The following is a 22,309-nucleotide window of genomic DNA, read 5'->3' on the forward strand; positions in this document are numbered from 1 at the left end:
GGCTAGATTGCCTGCTTATCAGCTGTTATCATTGGCAATAAACTTTTTGGTGTTCGAGCTTTTGTTGCTTTGTCAGAATATGTCTTGGACAAGAATAGCAAACCAAACACAAAAAAAACGAAAATAAATTTATAATGTTGTCATTATTTTATATATAAGACATATGTATATACAGATATATGTATATAAAGCTAATGTTTGCCTCATTTACACACGTTCAAATGTAAATACACACGAATTGATTGGGAAAATTGTCGTATCGATTGGATCGAACGATCGTGGCGTTTTTGACTACTCTGGCCTCTTGTGTGGTGTTCTAATGATCCTCACTAATCAGAAGAAAGAAGGTGAGTCAATCGATTAGGTGTTGTTCTATAAAGAACGAACACAAAAAAAAATTAAAAAAAAAATAAAAAAAGAGAATCACTTGATAGACAATAAAAACAAATAATATAAAACAAAACAAAGCAACAACAACAAATAAAAACACAATAAAACATTTTACTTAAAAACATCGCCCATATACATGAATCCACTTACACACACACACACCGAAACAGAATAGAATACAATAAAAACGTCGCTAAAATATGCGTGTCAAAGATCAAATTCGTAGTAAAAAAAGTAAAAAAAAGCAAATGTATATAATAAATATAAATGAAAAGCCCAATAGCCATAAGGAGGAAGAAAGGGACAGTGGGGAGAAGCAAGCAATGAGCTATCAAGTCAAGCTTCTAATAATACAACAACGACAACAAACTTATTCCAAGTTTATATATAAAATCTAGCAAAAAAATAAAAAAAAAAACAGAGGAAAAAAATTGAAATGAAATGGACAGCCGCACAATAAAACAAAAGGGTTTGCTGATAGCTAATTGCAAGGTAGAACAAAATTTTAATGGCTATTTACGTCTCGGATTGGTGGTGCATGGAAAAATAATACAATTGTTTTTAGTTTTCTTTTTTTTAATCAGGTAGGAAATTATGGCAGTTTTTTGTTCGAATTTTCTATTTCCTATATTCACTAGAAAATATTTTTCAATTTTCTTCCTCATAAATAAACAATCATAGATTTTTTGGGTGTAAGCGGAACATAAATTGACATTTGTTGGCCCATCACATCTTTGCCCCTTTTTAAGGGTTATTTCATATTTGTAATTACTTCGTAGGCCTAACTTATTCTCAAATTATTTTCAATGTCTTGACCTTTTTATATGCCTCAGCTAAGTTCAAAAGAGAGGTCTTTAGTTTGGGTAATTATTAAAATTCGCCAGGCCTACAAAATTAAAATTAAGAGTTTGACATTGCAAATTAAGCTTGAAAATGCTCCATAAACCTCCATATTCCGGGTTATTCTAATAACATGACCTCACCTTTGAATTAAAAATTCTTTGGGAATTAATATTAAATCTTCTTGGAATTTTCAACAAACCAGGTAGGTTATACGACATTGAAATCATAAGAAAATTTGGTTCCAATTCGGAAAAGGTGCTAAATTTGTCGAAAAAAAAAAAAAAAAACAAAAAATGAAATAAATTTCGTGTGTTCAGAGACTTGTCATAAAATTTGATCTGGAATATTTCATCCTTTTACCCCCAAAAGGAATGGAGATTTTGACTAACAACAAAATCCTTCACCATTGGGTAAAGGACAAATTTTTACATGAAAGTATCTGAATTCAAACGTGTTCCACTTTAAAATACAAATACCAGTAAGACCGTATGAATAATGCTGTTAAACTTTTCAAAAAAAAAAACATAAATTGGTTGAGGCGGGAACCTCTATAGACAATTTTATACTTTAAGGATTGCCATTTGCCAAATTTTCTAAAATACCAAATTTTAAACTATTATGTGGGTAAATGTTACTAGGAGTATCAAAATACCGAATATCGATGCGTACAGTTATATGTGCGTTATAGGAAAACGTGGAACTAAATATACAATGTTCTACCACCGCACTATGGGTAAAAAGCATGATTTTTTGGCATAAAGTCATTTTTTTTTTTGGTTTCATATTTTGAAATTTAACTGATTTCCTAAATGTATATACCCATATTAGAAAAAAAAATGTTTAATATCAATACGGGTGGCAACCCTTTTTTGCTGGCGAGCTTTTAAAGTCAGCTGTTTGAAAGTCACTTTGTTTTGGTACAACTGGCGGTAAAGATCAGCTAAGTTCAAGTGCTTCTGATTTGACAAAATTGAAAAAAAATAAAATGTGTAATTTTGGAAAACGTCAGTGCAGGTATGTAAAATTAAGACGAGGTGCCTTTTTTGTCATAATTGTCTGTTGTTGTAATACTGTGAAATGTTTCGTTTATGTATAGCTTTATATAAAATCTATAAATTGTAGTTGTGTTCCGTGGAGTGTAACTTGTGAATGGCAAAGCATTGCAAAAAGGTATAAATGCCAAGTAATTAACAAAAATGTGTTAATTAATGAGTAACTAGCCTTTTTTGTTCTATTTTGTGCCAACACGTGTTTTGCAGATAAACACGTGTTTGCCCATGCAGCGCTTATTGAAATTTGGAGCAGCAACAATCGCTCAGAAGATGCACTAGTAAAATATGTGGTACAGAATATCAATAATATCACTTTAAATGAAGACCAAATGCGTTTGATATCAAAACAAATTAAAAATTTTGTTAATTATATAAAAAAGCATTTGCCAAAGTGCATCCGTAAACTAGAGCGATTTAAAACTAAACATTCAAAATGGCTTAGCAAAAGTATAATTATTGTAATGAATGAGCAGTATGTTTCTCCAAATCAACATAGCCGATCGGCCTGATCGGCTATATAGCAGCTACATGAAATAGTGCCCCAAATCATATGAAAATTCGTAAGTCATCTTGGGGGGGCTTAAAAAATGAATACAAACCAAATTTCATTTCAATAGCTTCATAAACAAAAAAGTTGGGTCAAATCGGCTATATAGCAGCTATATGAAATAGTTCCCCAAATCATATGAAAATTCGTAGGTCATCTTGGGGGCATAAAAAATGAATACAAACCAAATTTCACTTCAATAGCTTCATAAACAAAAAAGTTGGGTCAAATCGGCCAAATCGGCTATATAGCAGCTATATGAAATAGTGCCCCAAATCATATGAAAATTCGTAAGTCCTCTTTGGGGTATAAAAAATTAATACAAACCAAATTTCACTTCAATACCTTTATAAACAAAAAAGTTGGGTCAAATCGGCCAGATCGGCTATATAGCAGCTATATGAAATAGTGCCCCAAATCATATGAAAATTGGTAGGTCATCTTGGAAGCATAAAAAATGCATACAAACCAAATTTCAATTCCATAGCTTTGAAATTAGAGTTTATGCCAAAATAAACGTAAAAAAACCCATAGTGCACCGGGCTAAAACACATTATGAACTGCATGATGAATATCGGTGGGTATCGTTATATGGGACCTATACAAAACGTGGACCTTTAATTACAATATTTCGCCACCGGAGTTAGAATCCATTGCAAACTACAAATACCAATTCTTAGACAAATCCGTGAAAAAATGTGGCAACAATCATCAAAATACTGAATATCCGCAGGTACCGTTATATAGCTACTAAACTTGGACCAATATAACTCATTTTCAATACCAACCAAATTAGACACATACAAATTGTTCTGCCAAATTTTTAAGCTCTACGTCAAATAATGTGGGTTGTATCGTGATAGATAGATAGATAGATAGAATAGAGACACACGGATAGACGGACGAAAGTTAGGTCAGCAAAAGACCTGCAAAAATTCACTCCGCAAAGAAATAAAATTCTAAGTTAATGCCGGAATATACGGCTCACTCCTTTATGGTATCGATTTCCGATTCGATCCAAACTTGGTGAGCTCCTAAATGGGCAATATTGGGATATTTCTTCTGGTATATATCTCACAAACTGTTGAAACTTTAAAAATTTTATTAATGTAATAAATAGCAACAAAAAAATTCCTCTTCGACCCAGACCGATTTTATAAAGTCAAGTAAGGCTAAGTACAAAAATAGACTACACACAGAGTCCATATTTTAAATAATATCATATATTAAGGGTCAAAATCCTAAGGGTCAAGGGTCATATACTAAAGGCCAAAATTTTGAATAATCACACCTACCATAAATAGTTCAATAATTCGCCAAGTTTTTTCAAACTTCGAGCATTCCAATATTTCTAACAGTTTTAGGACAATATCGGTCTTCTTCCCCGCAAACTATTAAAGGTTAAACAAGTAAAAAAGCGCGTAAGTTCGGCCGGGCCGAACTTTTAATACTCTCCACTACTTTGAAGGGATGTGAAACATTAAAAAATTCATAAAAGCCTGCATAAGTAATTTTTTGTCATAGCCTGAAGTATAGTTTCCGAACATCAAATATGAAAATTGAAATAATTCCAGTGAGTAAAATCATCAATATACCACAAATCGGGCTTTACGAAGACGAAGACCTGCACAACTTCGCAATTTTTTGTCAAAGGCTGTAATAGCGATTCCGAACTTCAAGTACGAAAATGTAATTAATTCCCGTTAATAATGTCGCCAAAATCATCAAAATACCGAATATCGGGAGGTATCGTTATATGGAGGCTATACGAAGATGTGGATCTACTCATTTTTTGACGTAGGCTGTAGTACTCATTACGAACATTCAATACGCAATTTCAAACAATACCGGTGAATAATATCATAAAAATAATGAATATTGGGAGGTACCGTTATATAGGGGCTATACGAAGGCGTGGAGGTACTTAAGTAATTTTTTGCCATAGTTTGTAGTACCAATTAAAGGAGGTACCGTTATATGGAGGCTATACGAAAATGTGGAGCCAAGGGCTCTTACGAACCGAATCTGCGTACTGGCAAAAAATCGCATGTGTGCATATTTAAGCCTTCTAACCCGATTCGTTCCAAAGATATGGTGATTACAGCAGACAGACCGACGGACATCGCTAAATCGACTTAGAATTTTACACTGATCAAGAATAAATATACTTTGTTGGGTCTGACATAATTATTTCGAGGAATTACATAGTATGGTGGAGGGTATACAAATCACATAAATGTCCCACTAAAATTTGAATTTTGTTTTGAACGTCCCACACCCTTAGGAACCACCTTCACATAGAGCTAATATTTAAATTATTGGTTCAAAATTTAAAAAAAAATCTTAAAAAATTGCGAACTCCACACTATATGGCCTGGAACTATAGATTTCTGATGGGGATGAACAGAACTGATTCAAAATATACAAAACTGATGAGTATACTTCGTAGATTTACCTGGTGTAGCGGCATTTGGAAAGTCAAAAAGGAAGCTTTATGTCTTTTAGACCCATTTTGTGGGGATTATATAGATGTCAGCATTAAATTAAGCTGATAAAAATTTCCTGAGTTTAAGTTGAATAACATGGCAACGATTCAGATCTTTTGTTATTGAAGAAGACACTCTACGTTTCCACTTGCGTTTCTCTCAGTATAAAATACGTTTTAAAATTAACTTTTAATTTTTTTATTTAAAATATTTCTATAATATTTCCGGCTATAATAATGGCTTTTATGCCAATAAAACTCCCTTAAATGTTAATTTCCCTATTATTTGGTACTTATAAACTTCAATTATTTTACCAAAAAAAATTATGATAATTGTTTGTTGTTCACATAACTATTGTCGCATAATTGACTTTTTCTTTCAACGAAAAAAACATGGAATACAAAAACAAAATCCAAAAAAATATAAACATATCTCATGCATCATTAACACGTAAATGCCAAATCTGTTAAGACCCAAAAAAATGTTTTTTTGGGGAGGGAGAAAATTCCTAAAAAAATATTTAAAGCGTACCAATGTTTCAAATATTTCTATGTCATTTAGATGGGTTGTATTGTTTTTATAGTATTATTTTTTTTTATTTGACAGATATGTATATAGAATGTCACTCAGCCAGACAATAAATGTGGTATTTTTTTCAATAGTCATGTCTGTCTATGCAAGCGATATGATTTGTATTGACCCTTCCCCATTAAAACTTTAAATTATAATTAATAGTTATTACTTAAAAATGTTTGTAGTTATTGTTAAAAATAGTATCATTCACAATGACATGTTGACATTTATGAAATTATATCAGGCAACAGAGCTGCAAATAGATTGAGAGATCGACTTAGCTCGACTCGTGTTGATCCCCAGTTGATGGATATTTAAAAATAGATTTATTACTTTAGAAATGTTTGAAATTGTTTTAAGTTATGAAATGTATTTGGATTGAGCTCTGAAATCCAGTGATCGAAGGACCAAATCTTTGTGATATAAACAGGACTGACAGGATGTTTTTCTGTGTATTTTTACACACTTAACTTTATTTGAAGTACTTTTAACAAATTTTGCTTTATGACAACTATGAAATGCATATGAAATGGTCAAAATTCAGTAATCGAAGGAACTGGCATGATTTTTTATAACATGAACAAAATCAAGTAATCGAAGGGCGAATTTGTTGAGTTATAATTGAAAATTGCATAACTTCTGCTTTATAGAAAATTTAATGAAGAAAACGAAGCACTAAGAGGGAGGGAACATAAAAGGCTTTTTGACTTGCTTAAGTCATCGGCTGGCTTTTTCGTAGAAGATGAAAGGAGTTTTAGGTTGACTTAGTTCGATTTCGGCCCTAGGCTACTTTATTCTAAGCCGAAAAAGCCAGCCGATAACTTAAACCAGTCAGAAAAGAGTTTTATGTATTCTCGCCTTAACTTCTGTATTTAAAACAAGTAAAAAAGCAGCTAAGTTCGGTCGGACCGAGCTTTTAATACCATCCATCATTTTGAAGGAACTTGAAAATTTTCCAAACAAAATCCGGCAGAAATATATTTCAAAAGAAACCCTTTTATAGGAGCTTTACGAAGATGTGGACCTGTATAAGTAATTTTTGCCATAGGCTGTAGAACCCATTACGAACTTAAAATACGAAATTTGAAACAATTTCATAAAAAAATCGGTAATATCATCAAAATACCGTTGACCTACATAGGCAATTTTCCGTCAAAGATTGTAGAACCCATTACGAGCTTTTAATACGAAATTTGAAACAATTGCAAGGAACTTGAAAATTTTCCAAAATAATAAAATAAATAAATCCGTCGAAAATACCGCTCAAAGGAAACCCGTTTATAGGGGCTTTACGAAGTCGTGGTCCTGCATAAGTAATTTTTTCCATAGGCTGTAGAACCCATTTTGAATTTTAAATACGAAATTTGAAAGAATTCCGTTAAAAATATTGGTAATATCATCAAAATAAATAAATACCGAATAAGGGGGGGTGTCGTTATATATTTGGGCTAAATGAAGACGTTGACCTAGATAGGCAATTTTACGTCATAGGTTGTAGTACTCATTACGAGCTTCAAATACAAATAATTCCAGTGAACAATGTCCCTATAGTTATCAAAATACCGAATATCGGGGAATATTGTTATATGGGGGCTACACGAAGATGTTGACATACCCATTGCGAGCTCCAAATACAAAATTTGAAACAATTTCGGTGAACAATGACCCTATAGTCATCAAAATACCGAATATCGGGGTTATCGTTATATAGAGGTATACAAAGATGTTGACCCATATCGTCAATTTTCCACCATAGGTTGTAGTACCCATTACTAGCTTCAAATTTAAAATTTGAAACGATTCTGGTGAAAAATGTTCCTGTAGTCATCAAAATACCGAATATCGCGAGGTATCGTTATATGACGGCTATACGAAGGCGTGGACCTGCTACGCAATTTCGTGGGCCGATATAGCCCATCTTCGAACTTGACCTGCCTGCAGACAAAAGACTGATCTGTTCAAAAGTTTACCTTCCTATCGTAATTCGTTTTGGCTCTCGTGTGATTGCAAACGGAATAACGAACTTAATATGCTCTCCATACCATATATGGTGGAGGTTATAAAAAAAAGTTTGGTAATCGAAGGACCAAACCTTTGAGTAATTGTTTTCTCTTCATTTCTAGTCTGTATGGATTTTAGAATTTTGGAGATACCTCAAAGGATTAAATACCAATAAAGCAGGACCAAATCTTTACGTTTGGAATTTTAAGACACAGCGAAGGGCCAATTATGAAATTTAAATGCTATTTATAGACAAGGATTGTAACCTAAAGACAACACATATTAAAAATTTATATTTGTATTTTATTATTTTAAAACGAACAAGAATAAAGTTATTTTACAACCATTACTATTTTTGATCATAATTTTTATCATCAAATATTATATTATAGACGTCATCATTGATAATAATTAACATGAATTCTAAATCTAGACAACAGGTTAATGGAATATAAATTAAAAAAAAAAAAAAAAAAAAACTCGGACTAATTAACCAAACAATCAATTGTGTGGCATTCGACTAGCTAGTTTAAAGTGATGCTGTAAAGTTAAATTAAAACAAATACTTTTTTTTTCGCGAAAAAGAGAAGTTATGGCTGGTCAGCAGCAGCAGCCGTGTTGGAGTTCAAGGAAAAAATCTTTAATTGTGCGCCAATAGTAGTTGGGCGCCCGTGGGGCTGACCCCAGCAGATAACCCAGGCCAGTGTACAACAATTTGAGTAACATAAGACAATTCCAAACAAAAAAAAGTGGTCACCAATAGCACCTGTATTTAAAGTTGGCAGGAGAGAAGAAACCGAAGAAGTTGTGTGTGTTGTTTTTGTTTTTTTAATCACTTAAAAGCTTAGCAAACACTGAATATTTGCACAAAAAGATGTTTTCTTCTAAACAAATTAGAAAAACACAAAACGAACACAAAAAACTAGCTGCGAAAAAGTGGTCTACAATGATCTTAAATTGTTTGTAATTATTGTTCGGCTATTATTGTGAACTCGCGGTCAACTTGGTTTTAATTTATTTAAATCGCAGGTGGTTGCCATGTTTATAATCGCTGAATACTATTCAAACCATAATAAATGTGAATTGACGTAATGGGAATTTACTGGCGGATAAGTGGTTGTCTGGCTCCGAAAGGAAATGCCAGAGAGAGAGAGAGAGAAGAGAGAAATAGAGAACAAGTGTTAATTGTGGTTCACGAAGGCAAATTTGTGCTCGAAGGACCAAATATTCCACCTTGTACAGACATTAGATAGCCTAAAGGGAACCCCTCACATTCCATTAGGGTAACGATTCCTTGAAGTTGGGAAAATATGATTTTTGCAGGACTTATTTCGAAGGCTTTATTTGGACTCGAAGGACCAAACATTCACAATTGAGAAAAGTGTTTATTATTTAAATTTAAGCAATTTTCATGGTTTCCATAGAAAATGCCAGTGAATAAACGTTGAATTGTTGCACTAGCAGGACCAATTTTTATTATTATTTATTTATTTATTTATTTATTTTTTGTTTAGAGATATTTGACATCCCAATATAAAGCTCTAAAGCTCCATGAGGCCGAATATTTATTGAGGATAGGAATTGGAATAAATGATTTTTCAAGACGATATATTTTCTTTTAGCTCTATATTGGCTCGAAGGACCAATTATTCGTTATTGTGGAAATATTTTTAGCCACCTCTCGTAAGGTTTTGCTGTTACGAAAAAAATGCCAGAAAATAATTGAAAATTATTGCCCTCAAAGAAATTTTGAACACATTTGACGGCCCAAGTCACAACTTTGATAAATCTCAAGATGGAAAATTGTTTAAAGATAAGATTTAGCAAAATTATTTTTTTAAAGCCAATATTCTAACGGTACCTCCCTATATACGATATTTTGATGATTTTAGCTACATTATTCAGCGTTTATTTCAAGTTTCGAATCTGAATATGGCAATGTCTTATGACAAACAATGCCTATGTAGGTCCACGTCGTATAAACACCAATAGACCAGCTATATTCGGTATTTTTAAAATTTTAACAGAATGTTTTAAGGATTTTATTTTTTGAAAATTTCCAAATTCGTTCCAATGGAGGGTATTCAAAGTCGGGCCAGGGTGAACTTACTGCTTTTTAACTTGTTTTTTTAATTTAATTTCTAAAGGAAATTCTACAGAATAGTTTTTAATTTTTGTACGGAAATATTTTTGCTGGAAAGGCTGTTTAATTAACTTGGTGGGAACATTAAATGGTCTATAGTCAAGTTTCCATAAACCAAAATTTTAAAAATTATTTGAAGTTATGTTCGGAATGTATGATTTTTTAAACGACACTACTTCCCACTGGAGTCATATGGTCTCGAAGGACCAAATATTTGTCAATTAACATCAATTTAAGATACATTTCTCTTTAGTCAGTAACCATAAGCCACATCTTCAAGGCCCCTCAAAACAAAAAAAAATATTTACTTCGATCCTACATAGGCGAGCGGGGCTTTATGTGAGCTCGAAGGACCAACTATTTGATTAATTAATAACCTTCCCCTTTAACTTGACATATTTCGCATTTTATGAGAGTTGTGGTTATTCAAAATGTTGATCTATTGTAGAGGAGGTACGAGAAGGAGTGTGTCGGTATATCACATTTTTTCACCAGATCTTGTGTCAGTAAAACTATTGGAATATGTGAAGCTTGAAAAGAAGAAAGAAAGAAAGAATAAATGAAAATTTTATTCAAAATGTATTCAGACTTGTCCTTCCCTGCTCTCCCATCGAAACGCACACTCAATCTTGCACTGAAAAAATATGCGGACTTGCAAATTTTAAACAAAATTCGATGCTTCTTTCTCTGTTTATGAGGAAATCATTGGAAATGTTAACCTATTGTGTGGGAGATAACATAAGAGGTGGACCGATTCTGCTCATCTCCGAACTCGATCTAAGTTTGACAATAATATTACAATGTACCAAGTTTGGATCAAAACGGATGCTCCCTTCGAGAATTATCGTGCGTACCAGCCAGCCAGAATGGACATCACTAGATCGACTCAAAATGCCATGAAAGTGATTTCGTCCAAAGAGACCTAGGCTCTAAAACGGCCATTATTTCGATGACTCACGTTTTGGCCGTATAAAATGATACCTATACTCTGAAGCCAAAAGGCTGAAGGTATAAAAATAGTAAAAATCTGAAATGTTAGCACTCAAAATTTCCAGAAGTGCGATTAAGATTCTATATTTTATTATTTTATTTTATTATTTTTTACTTTAAAACAGTAGATTGGACTTAGCTGCCACTCTTGTAAGTGCAAATTTGCTTCAAACACCCTAATTTTTTGTGGAGGTCTTCAGAATATTCGAATTTAATAGAAAAGTATTTTTAAGCCCATGCAAGTTGAAATACAATAGATTTAGTTTAGCTGCAACTTTTTCAGGGAGGTTGGGTTTTTTTTAAGATTCTAAGAGCGTTTTCATACATACCAGTCATTTAGGTAATTGATTTAAACTATATTTTAAGTTTGTTTTGTTATTGTAATTTTTAGGTTTATAGCAGTAGATTGCACTTAGCTGCAACTCTTTTAAATGCAAATTTGGTTTAACTGCCAACTATTTTTAAAATTATTTACTCGTTTTTATTAAACTTCTCACGAAGCGAATCTAGTTTAAATTGTTAAATAATACGATTATATATTGATTTTAAAAGGTGTCTCTTAAATGCACTTACAAGAGAAAAAAAATTCGATCATTAATTACTTTTTACGCATTTTCTCTTCGCCTAGTTCCCATCGATTTGAATGCTTTTCAAGGTTGTCGGGTAATTACTTTGTTTGTTATAATTGACATCTCATTTTTTCATTTTGCCACAATTTCACTTACCATCAACTGCATATAACTCTAAACGGACCAATTAGAATATGATGGCCAATTATAATTCTAATAGAGGTGTAATAATTATTTTTTCACATACTATTCGGTTTTCAACATTTTTTTTTCTTCATCTCTGTAATGAATGCAAATCAACTGATTGGCAATTAAAGTAATTTCCGATTATTGGCAAGTGAAAAACACGCAAAACGAAAAATAATAAATATAAAACAATAATTGCAGATTTTATGTCATAAAGAGATACGACGTTTCTATTTTTCGATATTTAATTAAATGGGAAAATTGTGAAGGGCTTCTATTTAAATCAGAAGAAATTCTTGGCAGAAGAAGTAATTTTCTGATGATTTGGTGAACTAAATTTCTGAAATGTAAAAACTGCAACCAACTTCAGAATGCTGTCATTTCTAAGCCACTCATCCGAAAGCTGTTAAAATTATTTCAGTAACAGCTCATTATATTGTTTACAAGCGTACAAAAGCATTTTGTTGAGAATTTTCCCGAAAAAAGTTATTCGTGATGGAATTCAAGCGTGATAGTGTGATTTCTTTATATTTGGCTGGAAAACCACAAGTGGCTATCGTTAGAGCACTCTAGCATTTAAATGTGAATAAATCTTTTGTGTCTCGTATCATCGCTCGTTACAGTGATACTGGTAACGTAGCCCGACGTCAAGGAAGTGGAGGGGATAAAACAGTAACATCAGCAGAAATGGTTCGAAAAGTAAAGAAGCGACATGATCGAAACCCGCGTCGCAGTGGCCGAAAAATGGCTCGTGAGTGGAACATATCGCAATATTCCATTCGGCAAATATTGAAAAAATGAGCTCGGGGTAAAGCCATTGAAATTCCAAAAAGTGCAAGAACTTACACCGCCACGGAAAGAAAATAGAGCTAAAGAGTTGCTTCGCTTGGCCGAAAGTGGTGAACTGCAGAATTTGGTTTTCTCTGATCTCCGATGAGAAAACATTCGTTGTCCAGCAGTTTGTAAACCAACAAAATGATCGTGTTTACTTGCCAAAGAGGTCAGCTGAAAATGTGCATCTTCGGTTGGTCACCAGAACTCAAGCGCTTCGCCGGGAATGGACCAAAATACCGCAGAGCAACATTCGGGCAGCGTTTGACGGTTTTATTGGCCGTTTTAAGGCCATAATTCGTGCCAAAGGTGACCAATTCGAAAAAATCTAAACTTATTCTAAAATTTGATGTTATTTCCAACATTTTTTGCTTTCATTCAATAAAATTTAAAAAAAAAAAATTAAAAATTATGGCGCTTGACTTTGTTGCAGTTTTGTAAGTGCTCCAAAAGAAAAAAATGTATTCAGGGGGTACCTTCGTTCTATCGTCTGTAATTTTGCCATGGGTGAACTGAATTTCTGAATATTATTTTTATCTAGTATTAAATTTTTACCCATAATGAAAAATGATCAGTATTTTGATCCTCCGTTCCTTTAAAAATATACAGAAGACGAACTGAATATATTTTATTAATATTAAATCTATGGTCCTTCGACTTCAAATATCGATTAGTTTCGAAGAAAATGGTTGGGTTCATGGCAAGTAGTAATCTTACATTGTTATCATAGAAAAGATATTCCGATCCACCACACAAAGAATCTACATATAATATAGAATAGAATATTAGATTTTTTTACAGAATATATTCTATCAAATTTTTATAATATATTCTATAAATTTTTCTAAGCAAAACTGAAAAGAGTTGCACGAAAAGAAAAAACGTAAATTATAAAAATAAACAACAACCTAATCTCACCTTTCGAAATTATCGACAAAATCATAAAAAAATAATAATCAGCATTTAAATTCACTAGCCAGTGGTGGTGGCCTTTATTGTTGCTATCACAAAATAACAATCTATAATTATTGGTCTCAAAAATTGAACAAATTGTTGGGCACGGGGCAAAAATGATTTTTTTTTTTTTGATGAGTTCGATTTCGTTTTATTTCCTAATCGAAATTTCTACGTGCGTTTTGAAAAAATCACAAAAATAAACGTCCTTTGGGGTGATGTTATCAAAAGATTAAAAAGCTCAAGAGGGCCCCCCTTACTAAGACATTATGAATAGAAACTTAATCCCAAGTGGCTGTTAATGTTAGGAAAATTTAAATCGGAATGTTGACTAATACCTTAAAAAAGTACCATTCGAATGGGGATAAGATAGGGATCCGAAATATGTCATCAAAGAATTTAGAGGAGTAATTATATGCATTTATTTCTGTGAAAAAGACTACAATTTTTAATTATCATTTTCTAAGAATTTTATAAAAATATCATTCAATCAATAGATGAAAAAATTGAATTAAAAAAAATGACTTTCATTATAAAAATATTTTTATAAATAATTTCCATATTAAATGAATAAATTTATGACAATTGATCAAATTAATAAAACTTCATATCTAGCCTGAACGACCCCTCCGATGGAAAATGCATAAAACTTAAATAAACTTCACTAATAAAAATAAAATATATTAACAATTTTATTGCTCACTTTGCAAATATTTTTATCTTACGTCGAATTTCGTGATAGCTGTTCACCTTAAGGCGACTCCTATAAATTAGTAATTTAGTTATGTGTCACAGACATATTTTTTTTTTATTTTTCTTTTGCCCATATTTTGAACATTTTACAAGCAACCGGCGAAAATAGTCCATCGCAGCGTATCACAAAATTTCGTTCATTCATAGATAGGTACCAACATTAACAACTACAATTGTAGGCCTACTTTTACCTTATATCAATAAATAGTTGATTTTCACATTGATTATTTCAAGGTTATCTTCGCTCACATTTTCCAAAAACGCAATTATTTAGTGGAGTACTGAACAATTTTACGAGGATGTTATCCGAACCTTGTTGAACTAAATGAATTATAAATGAAATGAAATTTCCAATATAAACCAATTATGAAATAAAGGACAACATAAAGAAAGGTAACAACTCGGTCGGGGCTGACTACATGATACCCTACACCATGCATATTTAGTAGAGCTACCCACAACAAATAAACGTTTATATTAGGAATTTATGTGAAGAAGATCATACCAATTATGAATTTTTATACCCTCCGCTATACTATGGAGGGTATATTAACTTTGTCATTCCGTTTGTAGCTCCCATTCCGTTTGTAGCTCCGTTTGTAGCTCCCGTTTGTATATATTTTTGATCTGCGTAAAATTCTAGGTCGATTTAGCGATGTCCGTCTGTCTGTCTGTTGTAATCACATATTTCGAACGAATTAAGATAGAAGGCTAATATTTCATACACATGTGTCTTTTACTAATAGGTAGGCTAAGCTTGTAAATGGGCCAAAATGGGTCCACGTTTTCGTATAGCCCCCATATATCGGAACCCCCCTTTCTTCGGTATTTTGATGATATTAGCGACATTATTCAACGGAATGGGTACTACAGCCAATTAAAAATTAATAGGTAAGATAAAAATGTAAAATTACATATGCCGGCCCACGTCCTCATATAGGCCCCGTATAACGGTACCCCCCTATATTCGGTATTTTTATGATTTTAAAGTCATTATTTCAAAATTTTCAAATTTCGTATTAAAAGTTCGTAATGGGTACTACAGCTTATGACAAAAAATTTATTATTTTTTTAAATTTTCAATTTCTTTCAAAATAGTGCTGGGTATATACATTTCGTAATGGGTACTACAGCTTATGACAAAAAATGTATTTATTTATTTTTTAAATTTTCAAGTTCTTTCAAAATAGTGGAGGGTATTTAAAGTTCGGCCCGGCTGAACTTACCTGCTTTTTAAATTTTTTTTTTGAATTCGTGTTAGGATTTAAAAATAGTTGTAATTCTTAATCAGAGGGTACATCAAACTTTGAATTGATTTTCACCAAATTTGACGAAGGTACTTGTACCGCTCGTACCAAATACCATTGATATACAGTACATAATATGACTATTATATTAAAAATTAATATCGAACCCATAGATATATGAGAATCGAGTTTCAACAAATGGAAAACTTCCACTAAATGTGCTGATATTACATATTTGGTAGAAAAAAATAGAGGAAATCGGATAAAGATATTTATGGAAGCTATATCCAAATCTGAACAGATTTCGATAATTTTTGGCAGAGGTATTCTGAGAAGTATCGAATATCTGGTACCAAATATCATTGGTTTGGAGTGATAAACTTATATACAAAATTGGATGAAACATATGTATGGGAGCTATAGCTATATCTGAACCGATATTCACCAAATTCGAAGTACTTGTTTCTACGATGAATTCAGTCGTAATAACCAAGGTTTGGTTCATTTTGGTATAGATATGTATACAGAGGTATTTCTGGCCTGTATCTCATATCTAGTGCCAAATATTATTCTTGTGGAGTACATATTACGCATGTGAGAGACTTAAACAACAAACCGGATGAAGCATTGATATGGATGTTAAAGCTATATTCGAACCGATTTTTACAAAATTTAATTGATGGGCTAAAATCCACTTAATTCGAGCTGATATCAAAATCTACTTTATCTGGACGGATAAAGGTATATATAGGAGCTTTATCCAAATCTGAACGAATCTTGACAAAGGTATCTCCGCGCAGAAAATTTTAAAGAGGTATCTCCGAGCTGTTCTGACATCTGGTACCAAATATCACTGTTTTTGAGTGCATATTACGAATGTGAAGGACGCAAACACCAAATCGGATGAAACATATAAATCAGAGTTATAGCTATATCTGAATGACCAAAATTGAAGTACTTCCTTATGGGCTGAATTCGATCGGATGTATCGAAATACATCCCATTTGGATGTATATTACACATATGGCGTACAATAAAGGGAAAATGGTACGATAACCAATAAGTTTCGTCCTTGGCCCAAACAAATTTCATTTCTATCGGACATTAACTGCGACCTGTACTTTGTTAACAATAATCCATGGACTTAGAATGTGATTCTGTGAAGATCACAAAAAGGTACTGTGGGTCTATTTCAAATAATTGCACTCAGACACAATACCCTATTCTATTTCGATACATGTTGGTATCAATCTCGCTTTTTTATACCCTCCACCATTCTATGGAGGGTATATTCGCATTGTCATTCCGTTTGTAACTCAGCGTAAAATACTAAGACGATCTAGCGATGTCTCTCTGTCTGTTTCTTTCGAACGAATTAAGATAAAAGGCTAAAATTTTGCATTCATACATAGTTTACCAGTAGTAGGTTAAATTCGTAAATGGGCCATGTCGGTGCACGTTTTCGTATAGCCCCCATATTGCGGTACCTCCCAATATTCGGTATTTTCATGATTTCACCGGAATTGTTTAAAATTTCATATTTGAAGTTCGTAATAGGTACTACCGCCTATGAAAAAAAATTGTCAATGCAGTCCACGTCTTCGTATAGCCCCCATATAACGATACCACCTGATATTCGGTATTTTGATGACTTAAAAAACATTATTCACCGGAATCGTTTCAAATTTCGTATTGCAAGATCTTAATGGGTACTACAACCTATGACACAAAATTTCGAATAGAGGTCCACGTCTTCGTATAGCCCCCATATAACAGTACCTGCCAATATTTCGTATTTGAAATTCGTAATGGGTACTACAGCTTATAACAAGAAATTTCGTATACAGGTCCACGTCTCCATAAAAAGGTTTTCATTTAGGAGGTAGTAAAATTACCAAAAACGCAAACTCTCAAAATCGCTTTAAAAAGGACTACTTACAAAAAAAGAGGGACAACAAAGGCTAATAAAAAGTACAAAACTTAATAGCAAAATAAATTTATCATCGAATTGGGAGTAGGCAGCTATACCACTTTTTTCTCATTTAAAATTTACCGTTAAAAAGTCTGGGTCCGGTATCCTTAAATCCTACCCTGTTTTTTTTTACTTTCCCAAATATTTTGATTTCGGTCTCCATTTTTATCCAGCCAATCATCAATTTAAAAAAAAAAAATTTGTTGCAATATTTACCAATCATATGTAACAGGTTATCCTCGAACATGTAGCTGTCTTCAAATCCATTGCTTGTTATTATTTCCGTTTTCATTTTTAGCATATTTGAAAACATTGAGAAAACAATGTATTTCTCTTTTTTTTTTTTCCAAAAACACAAATGAAGGTTAAGGAATAAAGGATGGTTGTGTGTGTTTCAATATTTAAAATAAATGCCGTTATTTGTTTTCCGTTTTTGTAGTTATTTGTTTTATTTTGTAAAAATTATTTGCACCAGCGTTGAGAATGAACAAAAAAAAAATCACAAAATTGATTTCCAAACAGAAATCACCTTATCCGCAAATATTTGTCAACATATTACGGTGACGTGTATTTGTGTGGCGCGCTATGGTATAGTGGAGATATGCGGATGATTTGTTGAAAAGCATTACGTGGTGGATCCGTAAATCACAACAAAATCATTGAGTGTTCCCCAGCCAGGTTCTATACGGGTGCCTAGATAAAATTTTACATCTAGCAATTACTCAGTTCGGGCACTTAAAGATTGGCAAATATTTATTTTCAATTTGAATATATATTTTTTCTGGATTTTTATTTTTTATACACAAATTACGCTTGACTGCACCAAAAATACTGCCGTAGACACTTGCAGCCCGCTTGATTTGATTTGTTTTTTTATTTAATTTTTTTTGGTATATTTCTGTATTGGTACAGATAAATTGTCTGGTTTCTTGTGTTTATGGAAATTTTTGGAAATGTTTATTTTTGGCATAGAATGAATATTAAATATAATTTATTATTCCACTTTTTAGATATATAATTTTTATTTGGAGATAATTTTTTTCTGGCACTTTTCTTTTCTTCTTAATTTTTGTAGGTAGCTTTTTTATTTACAATAAATAAATATCCTTTTTAGAGTTCATATCTAACATAAACACATATCGCTCAAAGAGGATCGCTTGAACACCGACGTTTTTGTGCTTTAGTGTGCGTGCGTGCTTGTTTTATTTATTTTTCTTTCTTATTTTTGTGGGACGTAAGCGAGCGAGCGAGCGAGCGAGCGTGCGAACGAACGAGCGAACGAAACCAAAAAAACAACCGATCGTTATGTTCTAACGTAAAATGCCGACTAAACCCTGCAAATATTGTCGACACATACTAAACCGTATTCTGAATTCTATTAAGACCGTATTATATTGCTGTCGTTGTTGGACGGATGGATGGTTGTATGGATGGATGGACAGACAGAGCGACGGACAGACGGGCAATACGTTGTTGCTATGATTATTATTATTATTGTTATTATTATAGCCGTAGCGCTGTGTTGTCGTTGTTAATGATAATGGTAGAATTATTAGTCGTCAATCTTGACAACAACATCACACACACACTCTCTCTCTCTCTTCCAGAGATGGGCATAATGCACTGTATTTTTAGTGCACTAATAATTTCACTATCACTGTTCATTTAGTGGTAGTGCAATTTTTAATTCCACTACCACTAAAGGGTTAGTGGTAGTGAAAAATAAATTGCACTACCACTAACCCTTTAGTGATATTTAAAAAAAAATTGCACTACCACTAAATTTTAGTGGTAGTGAAATTTCATAGCACTACCACTAAATTTAGTGGTATTTGAAAAAACTTGCACTAAATTAGTGGTATTTCATAAAAAATAGCACTAAATTAGTGCTATTTAGAAAAGTAATCAAATTTTATGAATATGTACTATATATTCCGGATTGTTTATTGAAGCTTCATTATAGCTGGTATAATACTTATATACATAGTGCTTTTTTTGGCTTCGCTAAAATTTAGTGGTAGTGCAAATTTTATTTGAAAAATCACTAAATTTAGTGGTAGTGCTATTAAAATTTCACTACCACTAAAATTTAGTGGTAGTGCAATTTTTTTTTAAATATCACTAAAGGGTTAGTGGTAGTGCAATTTATTTTTCACTACCACTAACCCTTTAGTGGTAGTGGAATTAAAACTTGCACTACCACTAATTATTTAATTCTTAGTGCACTAAAAATTTAGTGCAATATGCCCAACCCTGCTCTCTTCTCTCACTCTCTGACCGTACGACAATTAAACACCAGTAAATTGTTGTTTACAACACAGCCAACAACATTTAGGCGAGAGCGAAACAACATCAGCGATTACCACCAGCCAGCAAGTGCTACTTGCTTGGCCCAGGGTGGCATGTCGTTCGCCGCACACAAAACAACAAACATGGTCGACAGAAGTCAACTTAGGCCAGCAGAGTCGTCATCGTCGTCGCAGAAAATTTAGTTGTTGTATTAAAAAGCCGCCAACACTTGAACGACTCTCCACCATCATGCCGCTAATAGCAAAAAACGAACGAACGAACATCTTAGAATGCCGGTCGGTGGCCATTATCGGTGTATTCGTAAATAAAAAAAAACCAACCAAAAAGTGATGAGCAAAACAAAAACTTCTCCCATTATAATGGGGAGCCAAGAATAGTGTTGCTAACATGCAATATATAAAAAGCGTCAAAAATTATTACATTATTTTGTGAAAGAGAATAAATAACGATCGAACTATTTCAGGTCAGCATAAATCTGAAAGTAGTTTTTTTTTAATAATTGTGAACTAAATTTTACGAAGGCATTAGCACCTCCCCTACCAAATAATATTGATATAGAGTGGATGATATGACTTCGGAAAATTGCAAATTTCGAGGAATTGCAAACGAAATGACAAAACAAATATAACCTTCATAAAAAGTTTGAGGGTATAAAAATATGTATCGGAGCGGTGGATATATGGGAATCGAGTTTCATGAAATGGACAAATTCGGTTAAATGTGCCAAAATTCGCTCTATTTGAGCTGATATTAACCATTTGGTGCATAATAAACCTGAAATCGGATAAAGATAATAAGAAAACTATATCGAAATCCGAACCGATATTGATAAAAAATTACGCTATTTCTGGGCTGTATCTCATATCTGATCCCAAAAATATATTGGAGCTATTGCTATATCCGAACCGATTTTCACCAAATTTTGTTCATCAAAATACATGGACAAAAAATTGTGTACGGATATCCATAAGTGCCGTAGGGGGGTCCATAAGTGAAGAGTGAGAGTTGGGATACAGCCAGTTTAAAAAATATAGGATGCTTATTTTACTCTTTAAAGGAGTTATGATTATTCATAATTACGACCCTTTGTGAGGAAGATACCATAGAAATGGCTCGATAAATACCATCTTCATACCAAACCTAAAATAGGTCCAAAATATTAGGGTATGGTCAGTTTGAAAAAAATCGGCAGCTCATTTTGCTTTTTAAAAGAGCTATGATTATTCAAAATTTCGATCCTTTCGATCTATCCCATATTCATATAAGGATTAGATTTGGTTGAAGTATTGTGATATTTGAAGACATTTGAACTCTTCTTTCACTTTCCATAATCGTTGAGATTATTCAAAATGTTGACTCTTTGTGTGGAAGGCACTAAAAGGAGTTGGTCGATATTGTCAATTTTACGAGGTACCAGAAAGTGTGGACCGATTTTGCCCGATCAAAATTTGAAAATAATGATATTACGATGTACAAAGTTTGGACGAAATAGGCTACTCCCTTCGGAAGTTATCTTGCACAGCCAGTCATACAGACGGATACACGGGCACCCGTAGATCGACTCCAAATGTCCTAAAATAGGTTTGGTCCAAGATACCTGAGGTCTAAATCGGTTATTTTAATGTGGCACTTTTTGGCCACTTTAAATGATTTACACCCTCTATAGCCATATGGCTAAGGTAATAATAAAGGACGCCATTACCGATTTGCCAAATATGGCAAGGCTTCAATGACAATTTGTTTTGAATTAGCAGTAATATGTTATTTCTGCTTATTAGAGGATAATTTTTTTCCCAGAATAAAACTGTCGATTTTAGTTTAATATTTATAAAAAATTTCATAATATAAATTTGGAGTGTCATTTTTAAAAATCATTAAATCTAGACATATGGTTTATTCGAGATATATAGTATAGACTTGACACTTTCTGGCTAAACGGAAATTAATTAATGTTACTTTCATGCATCAACTCGAAAAATAGGCAGAGTCAAAAAAAAAGGGAATTTTTTCGGTTTTTGGCAACATTGATGCAAATATTTTTATACCCTCCACCATTCTATGGAGGGCATATTAGCTTTGTCATTCCGTTTGAAACTCTTCGAAAAGTATATATATATTCTGTATCAGTATAAAATTCTAAGACGAATTAGCAATGTCCGTCTGTTATAACTCTATCTTTCGAACGAATTGAAACGGAAGGCTAAAATTTTGCATAGATCAGTATTTTCCCAGTAGGCAGGTTAAGTTCCTAAATGGGCCATGTCGATCCACGTTTTCGTATAGCCCCCATATAACGGTACCTCCCGATATTCGATATTTTCATTATTTTAGCGACATTATTCACTGGAACAAACAATTTCAGTCCGCGTCTTTGTATAGCCCCAATGTAACAGTACCTTCCGATATTCGATATTGTCATGATTTTGGCAACATTATTCATCAGAATTATTTCAAATTTCGTA

At 32.9% G+C, this 22,309-nt stretch overlaps 1 protein-coding gene across 2 annotated transcripts in view; it reads right to left on the bottom strand.

The window, feature by feature from the left end:
• Nucleotides 1-22,309, bottom strand: part of LOC101891665 (transcription factor HNF-4 homolog) — a 77,424-nt gene that overhangs the window by 12,229 nt on the left and 42,886 nt on the right. Inside the window, exon 1 of one of the 2 annotated variants that reach the window (XM_059125137.1) lies at nt 17,754-17,899. The exons of the other annotated variant lie outside the window; for it this stretch is intronic. Within the exon in view, the coding sequence (XP_058981120.1) occupies nt 17,754-17,850 (97 nt within the window). The 5' untranslated portion in view covers nt 17,851-17,899. Of the gene's footprint in view, nt 1-17,753; nt 17,900-22,309 lie in introns of those variants that run through there. 2 annotated transcript variants of the gene reach the window in all.

The sequence above is a fragment of the Musca domestica genome, unplaced genomic scaffold (genome assembly GCF_030504385.1).
Source record: "Musca domestica strain aabys unplaced genomic scaffold, Musca_domestica.polishedcontigs.V.1.1 32, whole genome shotgun sequence".
In the NCBI taxonomy this organism is placed as follows: domain Eukaryota; kingdom Metazoa; phylum Arthropoda; class Insecta; order Diptera; family Muscidae; genus Musca; species Musca domestica.